Consider the following 13613-nt stretch of genomic DNA (forward strand, 5'->3'; position numbering starts at 1 on the left):
TACTGCATTTCATTTTAACTAGATTTATATTTGAGAAAGTTCAATTATAGAAAACAATTATTTGATATTTAGTCTGTGTGTGATGTGTTTTTGAAAAATGATAATTAAAAGAAAATTAAATAGAATTTGAATTCGTTTTTTACTTAGGTTTTTTTTTTTGGGGGGGGGGGGGGGGGGGGGGGGGGGGGGATCTGCACATTTAAAAAGGTTGGGACAGCAGCTTATAAAGGTGTTCTACATACCAACCAACACACCTGTTTAACTGGGTTATAAATAAAGGCAAGTCTATTATGGCTTCTATAAACACAGGTGTGGCTTTTTAAAACAATGGTACCTTCAGCCGGACTTTACACTGTAATTCCTTTTAGTCTGATACTGGCTGGTATCTGGATCAATGGTACCAGGAGCATTCCCACTTTTTTTTATCCCCATTAATAACCATACAGTAGGTCCAAATTTATTTCAAAAGATTGCGACAAAATGCTTTAATTCTGGTGCGATCTAGATGAAACTTGGTGGTGGGCATAAGTGAGTCAAATTTCATAAAGATTAATTATGAAGCAAATATGGGTTTTTGAAATGTTGCCAATGATGAGAAATAAAACATTTTTATGAGGGTTAGGGTTCTCCGGATCCCCTCCAAAATGTTATGTAATATTCCACGGCGTAAAATCGATCTTTGATTCAAATTTGGTAAAATTCTGTTTATTACTTTTGACGTTATCTTACTAACAGACAAGTAAACAATTCCAGCATGTTCATTTTGTCTTTTTTGAATAATATGTTGTGGGGGTTTTTTTTGTTTCCCAGGAAATTTACTTTGACTCCTGACGTGTTTCGACTGCCAACTGTCAGTCTTTCTCAGTTCTTTCTCGAGTTCTTTTTGGGCGGGGCCGACTTGACAGCTCTGTCAGGCTGGCCACGCCCCCTGTCGCCCATGGTCTCTGGAGAAGAAAGACACATCAAAGCGATCAGCAGACGCCTGTGAGGAAGACTGACAGTTGTCAGTCAAAAATGTCAGGAGATTAAAGTGAATTTCCTGGAGAAATGTGTGTGGATAAATAAAACGTTAACATATTTAGACAAATACACACTGATGAAAATATGACTTCCTAAGTGGCTTTAACTGGAATAGACAATGTTATTAGAATGTGATGTATCACTCACATAAGGAAGTAAAAATGAATTATTACCATCAGGGTTTGAATGAACTGAAGTCATGTGACATAGAAAATTATGAAGCTTCTTAAAGGAAAACAGGAAAGACAGCATAGCACGATAAGTGCAGCCACTTTAAAAATGACAACACACCAACACTGTATACTTTAATTTATTTAGGAAATTATATTAAAATTACAATCTTTGTTAAATTAGAACATTTTCTACTCAGGAAACTCCTACATTTATTTACACAGTTGTTCACAGTGAAATTGGTTCATTTGGTTTTCATCGTGGCGACATTTTGTTCAGAGTTTTCTTAACAAAAAAGCAAAAAACATTTCAACAAACTAAACAGATTACAAAAGAAACATATTAATCTGTGATTTAAGGCAAGGTAAAGAAAAAAAGATTAGGTTTTTAAAGAATTTTGGGTAGTGACGTCAGAAACTATGGAGGTAGATTTGTGTCTTTATTATTCAATCAAAAAAAAAAAACTTTTAAATGAAAAGAAAAACATTTTCTATCGAGAAAAAATACGTTTTTATTAAAAAAAAAACCTTTTCATTAAAAAAGTTTATTTTAATATAAAAAACAAAAACGTTTCAATAGAAAAAAAACATTTTTAATAAAAGAAAACAGTGCTCAAATGCAATGTCTTTGTTTGCATATGAACACTTTTTCTTTGATTGAAAATAATTATGTTTGAAGCTTTTTTTATTTAAGTGTTTTTTTTTTTGTTTTTTTTTTTTAATTGAAGTGATTTTTTTTTTTTTTGATTAAAAAGGTTTTTCTATTGAATAATAATAATGAAGACACAAATCTACCTCCATAAGACACAGTGCAATTATTGAAACACAATCCCAGCAAGTTTTTGTTGGGGGAACTTCCAGAATGGATTATTTCCATCTGTGGCGACACTTTCTACGTTCACACTCCAGTGAGGATCTGAGGGACGGCTTTCCTCGTTCCCGTTTGTGTCTTCCGCTCTCACGCTAAAAGGCTTCAGAGTCACAGGTGTAGAAAAACGACCCGTCAACTCCCTCCGAAGTGCAAACGCAAAAAAATGTTTGTGAGGCCAGGAACGGCTGGGGGTGGGGGGGCGTGGCGTGGATCAGTCGTGTCTCTGGGGAATACATCCTTCCATTTCCAGGACGTCAGGCCACCCGTCAAACTTGTTGGTCTCTGCCTTGTTCTGTATGTGCTGAGGGGGAAACACAATGTCACTGTGTGAGATCAAATTAGAAACTGGCCTCGACTGCGGTTCCACCTACACTGAGACATTCTGGGCAAACACTCCAGCACAAAGGGACACGTTTACACTGATTCGTGACTGGTCACATGATCAGGGCCGTCTGCACTCAGATAACATTCACTATGTTGAGCAAAAAACAATAACTCTCACTGTAACCTCTGATACATATTTTTTCTTTTCTTTTTGTTAAATAGGGGATTATTATTGTTGACAAAATAATTACATTTTCTTAAAGGAACAACAAGACAGTGGCTGTGTTTGAAATGTCATACTAACGTATTACTCATACTAGAGCTAGGCAAAAAAATGGATTTAAACGATTTATCAAATTTGTAAGTAAAAACTTTTTTTTTGGCAAATTCAAGTTTAAATATATATATATATATATATATATATATATATATATATATATATATATATATAGTATATATATATAATTTTTTTTTTTTTTTCCACCACAGTTTTTTCAAACTTTTCCGCGTTCCGTCCTTGTGGTTTACCGTAGCGCGATGTGAGCCAGCCCCCTTTTTGTTTACATGTGTTTACCCTCTGAGTAGGCTATATGTGTTTAATTTTTATTCGCACTATGCTGAGATGCTAAGGGTTTATTATTTTTTTAATTGTAATGTTACATGTTATAAAATATGTAGTTATCTGATTTCTTAATCAGAAAATTTAAGCTACTGTGAAGTTACTGTCACACTTTTGCCTAAACCTGGTTAAAGCTTGAAATTGTTGAATGACAGAGACTCATTTACTTTTTATTTTGGGATTATTCTATGCATTTTAACTCTTGAGGACAATCACAGCAATAAAGTTGCACTTTTGACAATATATCTGATGTCTGCAGTCATTTTTAAGTGCATTGAAGAAAAAAAATCGAATTCAAATTAAAAATTTTCTTTAAAAAATGAGATTTTTTTTTTTTAGGCAAAACTGACCAGCCCTAACTCATACTAAGTCTAACATCAAAATGAGTATGTAGTACGTTCACATTAGATAGTATGAAAAGATTGAGTAAGCGAGAAATACCTGGATGTATAATATATCAGGACATTTTTTTAAGTATGCACGGTGGGCACATCTCGTCATACTCAACCGTCCCATGATGCATTGCGAGAGGAACATAAAATGGTCCTGGGACCGGCTTCAAGCTAAAAGTGAAACATTTCCTTATCAAAAAAAATAAACCAATAATGACACTTTGTCAGTTTTTGGCCACTTTTACTCCATTTTGTTTCTGATTAAAACAAGGATTTACATCTTTAAGATGACTATATACTATGGTGCAAATAGTAATAAATGTGTTTATCACAGATTCATAGAACAATGGGCCATCATTTTGCTGACTTTATGGATGGACCCTAAAAATCTCTCCCCTTTATTCCCCCTTATAGATGACCCTGTCTCCACATGACTGTTCTTCAATGTTCATGTCTGTGTTCAACCACCTTCAGGTACAGTGGGGGTCCCCGGTCTCTGGAACCTTTTTTTTGGGGGGGTTGCGGGCTGAAAAGTTTGAGAACCACTGGTCTACGTTGTCTCCCAACGGAGACAGGAGGTGAAAAATTGATATTTCCTTGTTTTTCTGCTGATTTTCTACCCAAAAGGCAGTGCTACGCACACAGCTAAAGTGTTCTAAAGTGCTCTGTTAACTTTCCTGTGTTGACCCACCCATAAATGCACACTTTAAATCAAAATGACAGTTGTTCCACCCTGGGACATGAATAGAACATGTTACCTGCTCAAAAGGACTCTTGGTTTTGATGCCTTTGCCGCCAACAAAAATCCAATTATCACGAAAAGCCAGATTAGTGATGGAGGAGCTGCCCAGCTCGGAAATCATCTTCCTGGCCTCATCGTTGAGTCTGTTGGACAGAAATGTGTAGTATCACAGCACAAACAGCTCTAAATATTCTTTAATGTTCTATGGTTTCATACTTGGTTGAAGAGTCGTCGAATGTAGCCATCATCACAACTGTGCCTTCCTTAATATCATTCAGGAAGGCAATCAAAGGAGCCACATCTAAACAGTTCAACAGTTAGCACCATGCTAGTGTTTTTAATGAAGGATCAGAAGAAAGAAGCTCTTAGTCCACTCACCTCCTGCCCACATGTCGAAACTGTCCGTCTTTGTTACTTCTCCTGTTTTACCTGAAACACAATCAGTTTGTTTATGTGAACACAAATCCTAAGGTTGAAGTCACAGAAACGCTCTGACACGTATTTACTGTCATCACCGATAGGGCTGGGCGATATGGACCAAAACTCATATCCCAATATTTTTCTCAAAATACTGATATATAATATAAAATACTCCATATTTGTAAATCAAAAGTCTTACCAGAAAGACTAAATTTGCTGATGTAAAATGCCACTCAGGCACATTTATTATTAACAAGCATTTGCACAATGTGTGCCACTTTTGGCTTTTTCTCTTATAGGGACAGCACGTGTGAGTGAGTTCTTTAGTGTGGCTTGTTTAGGGGAAGGTGTGGGTTAGGACGCACTCAGTAATCCATCTGACTGTGCTTTTCATGCTGTTCTGAAAAGTAGCAATAGCAGCAAGTGCTTTAAAAGGGACATATCATGTTAAATCCACTTTTTTAGCCCTTAAATGCATTTTGTTGTATATTTAGAGTGTTTAGAAGTACAGAAAAGTTCAAATTAGTCTCTTCAGGTGCTTCGCTGATATCTTTATTATCTGTTTTGGTAATATTCGATTTTTCGATTCTCTATTACGTTTTTTGAACAATAACGTCACAGTATTTGCAGCGGAACTGCCAAATTAGGACATCAACTCCAGGCCCAACACTTCGAGCAATCCGCCATTTTTATTTCTCGCTTTTATTTTGTAGTCCAAGCTCAAGGATGCAGAAGTTACGAGAGGATAAGTCAAAATGTTGGGTTGTTGGATGTAGTAACCCACACACTTCATTACACCGTCTCCCAGCGTCAGAACCTTTTCAAAGTGCCTGGTTGAGTTTTATTTTTCACTGAAATGTACCCACATCTGTGGGTAAGGTCATTTTTGTGTGCGCGCAGCACTTCAAGGATGACTGCTTCAGCAACCTCCACCAGTATAAAGAAGGATTTGCCAAAAGACTTTGTCTGATTGAGGGTTCAATTCCTTCTATCTTTGGAGACGACAAACAGAGCACTTTGGTAAGCTGTAAATAACGCTAAAAAGTGTGATGATAAGACGTCCCTGTCATTGTTTTGTTAGCATTAGCAGTTGCACCGTTAGCGCTGTGTGCTCGTTTTAGATCCTTGATGATATGGCCTACGTGGTTTAATTTAAGTCTAAAGTTTTCATTAGTCATTTCATTTTGCCATTTTTTTCTTAAAATGCATTTCGTGACGTTAGCTTGGTGCTAGCATTAGCTCGGTGCTTGTGTTAGCTCACTTATTAGGGTTCTGCAGGTTCATCATCTTCATTTTCATCTCGCTCCGCCGGGTCAGACTCTGGCTCGAACATGTAAAGCTGGATGGACAAGTCTTCCGTTGTTGACATTTTGTAAATAACCTCTGAATAAAAAGTTTCTACGCCGCTAAATAATCGTATCTCTTCTATCAAACTACAAAAATGGCCGAACAGGGTGGAGTTGAACCGAGTGTCACCTCTGCAACCTGGAGAGGGGGCGGAGTATGAAGTGTCTCATTTGCATTTAAAGAGACCAAAACGAGTTGCTCTCAGAAGCACATGAGAAAAGGCCTGTGGAGCTATAATAATGAGGAACTCAGACCCAAGCATTGCAGTTCTGCTTTATATAGACCACAACTGTATGATTTATATGTAAAAAAGGAAGGATTTAAAGGCATGATATGTCTCTTTTAATATAAAATAAGCTAAAAAATATTTATCGCCAAAATCAAAAAGTCCATATAGCTTGAATCTCGATATATTCAGGTCAATTTTATGCTAAAATGGCTTTCCGTCGTCAACAGTGTCTGTCAAAGGTAGTATTTTACCAACAGAAAACTAGCTTTAAAATTCAGCTATATTGATAAAATCGACAATTTTCATATTGCGTATAGTAAAAGCTCAATATATTTCCAGATATGGTCCAACCCCATGGTTAAAGGCAACGTACCATCAACCAGAGCAATATTGATTCCTCGACCAACGTTGTTCTTGACGCCGCTCATTATTCTGAAAGCAAAGGATGACGCACAGTAGAAAGAGTGGAAGTAGAAAGTGTAGCGTTGGTTAGCAGTATTTAATAGTCAGGTTTCACTTTGAATATCATGTAAACTTATATCTTTAAAAAAATAGGCTGATTTAAGAGGGGTTAATCTGATCATCATTTTTACATTAAAGCTGTTCGGGATGATAATTTTTTAAAATTCAGAGAATGACAGAGTAGGCCTCATAGGTCAATAAATCAAAGGTAATTTGCTCCAAAGTTTGTTTTGATCTCCACTGTAAACACTGTTTATTGATATTCACGGAAAGGTTTTGCACAATGCATTATGGGATGTGGAGTGCCTGAGACAGATTCATGGAAGTGTTTTTACTTCATTTTTGCCGAGCAAATGATCTTCGGTTTAATACGTTGAAGTTTAATTTATTCAGACACCTTTTTCAGGAAATGTACTTTGATCTCCTGACATGTTTCGACTGAGGAGATCAAAGTCAATTTCCTGAAAAAAGTTTGTCTGAATGAATAAAACCTCAACATATTGTTTCTGGGATTCCGTTAATTGATCAATGGGGTCGACACTATGTCTTTATCTGATAAATAATTAACATCCCAAAAACTTCAAATATAACATTTGACTATTATTTGCACATTTTTTTTTTACATTTTTGTTCATTTGATTCATAAACAAAACTTTGAAACTGTTTTGCCAAAATGTAAAACAACACTTATTGGGAATATGAAGCAATTGCTCCAATTCATTTTTTGAGAAGTTGAAATAAACACTTAAACTCCTTACAGTTTGTCCTCCAGACAGAGGCGAGGCCCGACCACGCTGGCCGCTCCGCTGGCTATTTTGAAGGCAAAGTGTCCCTGCGGACAAGCTTTGGAGAGACCACACTTGTATCTGATTGGCTTTGGCGCTGTGAAAGGAAAAAAAGACAAAAACCCTCCATCAAACCCTCGCCTAATATCAGGTAACAGTTCAGCTCCAGCACACAGGCCTCATCACTGACTAAGAACAACAACAACCAGCTCGACTATCTGAGGATCTATTGATACTGGAAGCTGATGGTGGATCGCTGGTAGGGATTACCATTCTTTGGTTACAGGACAAAACACAAACACGAGCTTTCAAAATTACACACTAATGTCGAGATACTCACTGATGGCAGAGAGGGAGTTTTTTACTAGAAAAAAAAGAGAAACGGTTGGAAAAAGAGGTTAGCAAAGTGCATTCTGGGAAAAAATCAAAAATGTTTAAGAAACTGTTTTTAAAACTATGGCCGTGTTCGAAATGACAAACTAACATATGACTCGTAATACGTTTGACGTCAAAATTAGTATGTAGTGCGTTCATATTAGATAGTATGAAAAAATTGAGTATGCGAGAAATACCCAGATCAGAATCAGAAAAAACTTTAACTATCCCCGTGGGGCAATTGGAAAGGCAAAGAGCGGCATATAAAGAAAACTAAATAAACAATAATAATAATAAATGAAACAACACTAATAATAATAATTATACACACTTCGCAGGAGGTTGTAATGTAAACTGAAGGTGCAAAGGAATGATAAGGTGATAAATGCTTCTGAATAACTAAAAAGAAAAATTATAATGATGAATAACAAAGTAAGTACTGTATATATACATGTATAAACTGATTTTTTTTTTTAGGACAGTGGCAGACCAGCTGTCAGATACTCTGAGTAGTGGTAAAAAAGAGTGATTATATTAACCCTTCAGTGTTCAGGAGGACAACAGCTTTGGGGAAAATGTGGCCCGACCTCTGGGTCTTACAGGCTTGACAGCGTAACCTGCGTCCTGAAGGAAGCAGCTCATAGAATGAGAACAATGTGTGAGATGAGCCTCTGAGAATGCGAAGAGCTAGGCCACGTCTGCTGTTCAAACACAGTCCTCAGGTTCACTAATCCTCAACCACACCTTAACAATGCTGTGCAGGCGGTTGTGATGTCTACTGTACTGTATGGGGACTAGGGTTGGGCATTGTTTGAATTCGAACAATTCTGATTCTTTTAAGAGGAATGGTCAAATAAGCTTACATGTTTTAAATGAGCTGCTAACCAGAGGTGTTTCTGGATTGAATAGTCTGAATCTCTCCATGAGTTTTAATTCTATGAACTTTTGACTTTTCATTAACTTTACTGGGAATTTCTCACAGGGCTGTTTTGAACTAGTATAAAAATAACTTTAATACAAATATTATACATTTTCTTTTCACAGGAGCTTTATTTTTTTTAAAAACCTCATGAATACACATCCTGAGTGTTTGATGCTACATGTACTTAAACATAGTACTGTGCTTCCACTGATGTGCTAACCTGGTTTTTTTCCGTGCTTCCTTTTTTTTCTTCCATTTTCAGCTTTCAATATCTCAGGAATTCCATCACATAGGAAACTGAAATTTGGTATCATAATACAGCTCCACATACTCTATCAGTATATACAAAAATCCACACATACCTCCCTCACTAAATTGGCCATATCTCAAAAAGTATTCAGCCAATCAAACTAAAATGTACACATTGCCTATTGAATAATCACTGAACAATTGGTTAAAATTTCCTAAATTTGTAAGACCTAAATGCGTGGGATGTCCTGAAAATTTGTTAAATTAACATGGAATGCACCATACTGGAGATTTATGGATCAAATGAGCACACGTTGATAGTCTACTTGGTCACGTTCTCGCTTAAAATGTTTTCAGAACTTTTTTACAGGTGGTGAAAAAACTGAGATATTTAGCCTCAATGTGCTTTAGGTTTTTGTCATCGTAGGTTCGAAATGCATCTTGGGAAACTTGGAAGTAAACTTGGAAGTATACTTCAGTGGGAACAATCATCATCCTAATCATACTTATAGTATATAGTAGACAGTATATACTCATTGAGTTTGTAGTTTATAGAATGTTAGTGTGCCATTTCTAACACAGCCTAAGGGGTCAAGACTAATTTTGTGCCACATTGCAGTGACAATCAGATTACTCAACAATACTCACAGAACAAGTTGCTGATCTTATACTTCGGGTTTGTCTCCAGCAGTTGGAAAGCCAGAAAAACGACTAAGAACAAAGCTCCAAGGAGCGCTGTTAACTTCAGAACACCTTGACAAATTAGATCACACAAAGGCATCTGTCAGCATCTTCATGTCATGCACGGCCACAGGATTCATACAGTACAAACTAGCAAAGCTGCACTACAGACATCATCGATACACGCAGCGATTTTCAGAAATGTTTAAACAACTTCTTACACATCAGATTCCTACAGCTGATAGTTACATGAGTTCCCTCATAATATTGTGAACACTAAGGATGCACCGATCAATCGGCCGGCCGATCTTCTTTGGTGTTCGGCGGATTCTTCTTCTTCTTGTCGGCGGACTGGATATCGAAAGTAGGAATCAAAATTGAAACATTTTAACGATTCCGGAAGAATCGGAAAGTTAGTCCCAGGACCAATCGATACGCGATACTCGGCCGGCCGATCAATCGGTTCCGATTTCCCTTATTTTGGGGAATTGCCGATCAGCCGATCCTTGCATATGAAACCGATCTTTTCTGCCAATCTTTTCTACCTCCACAAATGTCTTAAAGTCAGGCATAAAGTCAGCCACTGTCCCGTTTTGCTGTTAGATGACTGACAGGCCCACCCACAAGGTCATGTGTGCATGTGTGTGCGTGCGCATGCCTCTGCTACACAGGATAACAACAACAACACCCGGAGCACAGTTAGCTTAGCATGTCGGCAGTATGACACAAAAAAAAAAAAGAGAGCAAAGGATCGCAATTTGTACTTCCTGTAAAGCGGAAATAAGTCTTGGTGCAGCTGCAAACTAAACGCTACCATATTCATTTAGGAAATCACCACACCACTGAGTATGCAGCATTTGAAACTAGCAATCAAACTAATGCTAAAGCTAATGGAGCAAAGACCGAGCGGTCTGCTGAGAGCGCTTATCAGCGAAAAGAGCAAAGCGACAACGAGGAAAATAATGTTCAAGGCTTTGGATTTGAAGAAAAACCTTCCAATAATGTGGTGCAATGGATCAATAAACTCACGGTTAAAACAACACGTTTATATTGTTTCACTAGTATTGATCAATGTTTTACAATAAATTAAGATTAGAACATTCAAGGTGTGCTGTCATTATTATTTTTTTAATTTATTTTTTTTTTTTTTTTTTTTAATCGGGATCGGCAGGTCAGGCTTTTAAAACCAGTGCACCCCTAGTGAACACTAAGTAAACAGCGCTTTGTACCCTTACGCTACAAACCTTTCACATTAAGAGCTTCAGTTAAAAAATACACACTTTGGATACAAAACAAAAGATCATGAACATGTTTATTGAGCTTTATAAAACATTTTTATTATTAAAGCTGCTACCCTGATCATTTTTTTTTATTAGATAGTGTATGCCTCCGAGAACAATGAAGTGAACATCATTTACGACACAATCCAAGGAAAAAGAAGGGAATGGCTGCTTGAACGTTTGTTTATATCTTTACCACAAACAATATGTTTGTTGACATTTTCCCGCATTGCATTATGGAATTTGGAGTCCAGTAACGGATGCATAGAAGTGTTTTTACTTCATTATTACCATCCTACCCCTCCTTATCAGGACCTCTCCTACAGTAGATTATTTTTAATACTTGTATGATGTGAATTGTACTGTGTGATTGTATAAATACAAACAACAAAGTGTCTAGAGTTCCGGACCCAGATCTCAGACAATCCTGGCTATAGTTCCGGCACTTAATGTGCGCATGTGCAGTTCGGTCACTGCCGGACCTTTTCTACATAAGCGTAATGTGCCCACAGTACTACTGCATTAGGATGGCCAAGTGGCCTAAGGCGCTAGAGTCAAGGATTTTTCCTTCCGCTGATGTGGGGTTGAATCCCACTTTCTGACATGTTTTTTTTTTTTTTTTTTTTTCCATTTTAGCATATTTAATGCGGCATATTCCACCTTTAAAAATACAAATACATTTTTGGGTATTTCCTGCGTTAGGTGAAGGAATGTGTTTTCTCGATGAGACCCCCCGGGGGATTCAGGGACCCCCCCCATTTGAGTAGGGAATCAAAGGCAGGCACGGGCGCTTGCCTTTGATGACGCTTGTTATTCGTGTTCCTCTCTTCCTTGTGCCACTCATCAAAAAGGTTTTGTGAGTTTGTATCAGTATAATGCCGTGTCAGTGCAGTGTTGTAAATATGGGACGAGGAACAGCGTGGGGGGGATGGTTGCACCATCTCCATTCTGTGTCTGTTTGGACACCCCGTCTTCAATTCATGTGTGGTGTGGTGTGGTGTGGTATGAGGGTTCACAGAACTGCCAGCTGAGGGACAGAAGCAGGAGCCTGTCTGGGCTTCACCACAACTCAGGTTAGGGTTAGAGCTAAAATAAACTGACAGAACTATAGCTGGAAAGAGATGGGTCCGGCAGTGACGGAACTACCGGCATTCTGCAATAGTCAGGATTGTCTGAGGTCCAGGTCCGGTGTCACGGTCTGAGTTTACCTCCATACTGAGATTATAACCCTAACATAATCAAATAAACAAATAAAACATGTGTCCGTTCACTTTGAAAACAAAAAACAAACAAAAATGATTTTTTTGGGGGTTTTTTTTTTCGGTAGTTCACGTGCATATACAATCTCAGTACGATGTGAAATCAGCCTAAAAACAAGTGAACATAAATACCTTGAATCACGATATATTGCCCAGCCCTATAATTTAAAGACAACTGACGCTAGCACAGATCAACCATTGGCTTCCTACTAGTTCATAAACTATCAGACAGGAAGTTGTGCACATCTTCATGTTTGCGGTAGTTCCACACCTTCATTTTGACAGGTCTAGCTGTTGTTTCCTCTGAGCTCTAAGTCATTACACTTTGCTTTAACTCAGTCTTACCGTTAGCTCTGAACATGTTGGATATTTCCCCGCCACGTTGTCCTCACTGTAAAAACCTGTAGTGGAGATAAAATATGTTAACGTCGCCATGTTTATTTATTAATACACGTCCCGTGACGTCACGTTGCACTGCCAAATAAGTGTTACGTCGTTTCGATGGTGTGAATAAAGTCAGTGGTGGATGGTCCTAAGATGTCGTAAAAATACTTGGTATTTTAGAGTTCGCTGTGTGCGTTAGATTAACGCGGACGTTCCAGTGATTTGTGAGAGTGACTCTTAACTTCCTTGTCCAGTGTGTCCAGCTGTGCTAACACACACACACACACACACACACTGTGGCTATAAACCCACAGCCGAAGCTGGTCGGCGGTAATCACGGTAACCGTAACGTGCAGGTGTAATTTGGAGCTTACCTGTCCGGTAACCACGGTAACCCCGGTCTCGCGCGGTCGGACCAACGTAGCGACGTCAACTGAGCCTCACGAGCCGAGTCATGACAGCTGTAGAACGGATGCGTTCAGACAGCGAGAGGTCACACTCTGACCGAAAAACAGGAGACGAACAGACGCGTCGGGTAATAAAGGTCGTCTATTTCAGCAGGGGTTTATATAAATGTTCACTTTAAACGAGTGCAACACAATTACGGGATGTATCTTTACCGGTGATCCGGTTAAATGAATCTGTCCCCACACAATTAAAATCTCTATTTTCTTTCAGAATAGTGTTTGTGTTGGTTTTGTTATCTGACCAGGGGTTTAAAACTGAAGGTTAGCCACAGGTGCGTGATTTATTTTAGGTTAACAAATGGTTATATCTTGATTTTATTTGTCATTAATCATTAATAGCTTCTGTAAAAAAAAAAAATAAATAAAAAAAAAACAACTCTATTTCAATAGTTGTTTTTTTTTTTTTTTTTTTTTTTTTTAGAGCTATAGGGAGCCATTGCAAAAGAGTCAAAGAGCCGCATTAGGCTCCAGAGCCGCAGGTTGCAGACCCCTGCTCTAGGGTGTACATTTCTCATCTGAATACAATTATAATGAATACAATAGAGATCAATTATACCATTTTTTTTTCTATTTAAAGTGAAGAACTCTGCACTCCGGTGTGTTATCTGACTGTTT

The 13613-nt window shown here is 37.9% G+C and overlaps 1 protein-coding gene across 1 annotated transcript; it reads right to left on the reverse strand.

The window, feature by feature from the left end:
- Positions 1 to 1740: 1740 nt before the first annotated feature.
- On the reverse strand, positions 1741 to 13055 carry fam3c (FAM3 metabolism regulating signaling molecule C). The gene is made up of 10 exons (XM_028451027.1): positions 12906 to 13055; positions 12493 to 12548; positions 9576 to 9680; positions 7722 to 7745; positions 7355 to 7478; positions 6508 to 6566; positions 4517 to 4567; positions 4355 to 4439; positions 4155 to 4281; positions 1741 to 2362 (listed from the first exon to the last, which is right to left on the reverse strand). The coding sequence occupies exons 2-10, from the start codon at positions 12506 to 12508 to the stop codon at positions 2273 to 2275; spliced, it is 681 nt and encodes a 226-aa protein (XP_028306828.1). The 5' UTR covers positions 12509 to 12548; positions 12906 to 13055; the 3' UTR covers positions 1741 to 2272.
- Positions 13056 to 13613: the final 558 nt, after the last annotated feature.

This window comes from Gouania willdenowi, chromosome 6 (assembly GCF_900634775.1).
Source record: "Gouania willdenowi chromosome 6, fGouWil2.1, whole genome shotgun sequence".
Taxonomy (NCBI): domain Eukaryota; kingdom Metazoa; phylum Chordata; class Actinopteri; order Blenniiformes; family Gobiesocidae; genus Gouania; species Gouania willdenowi.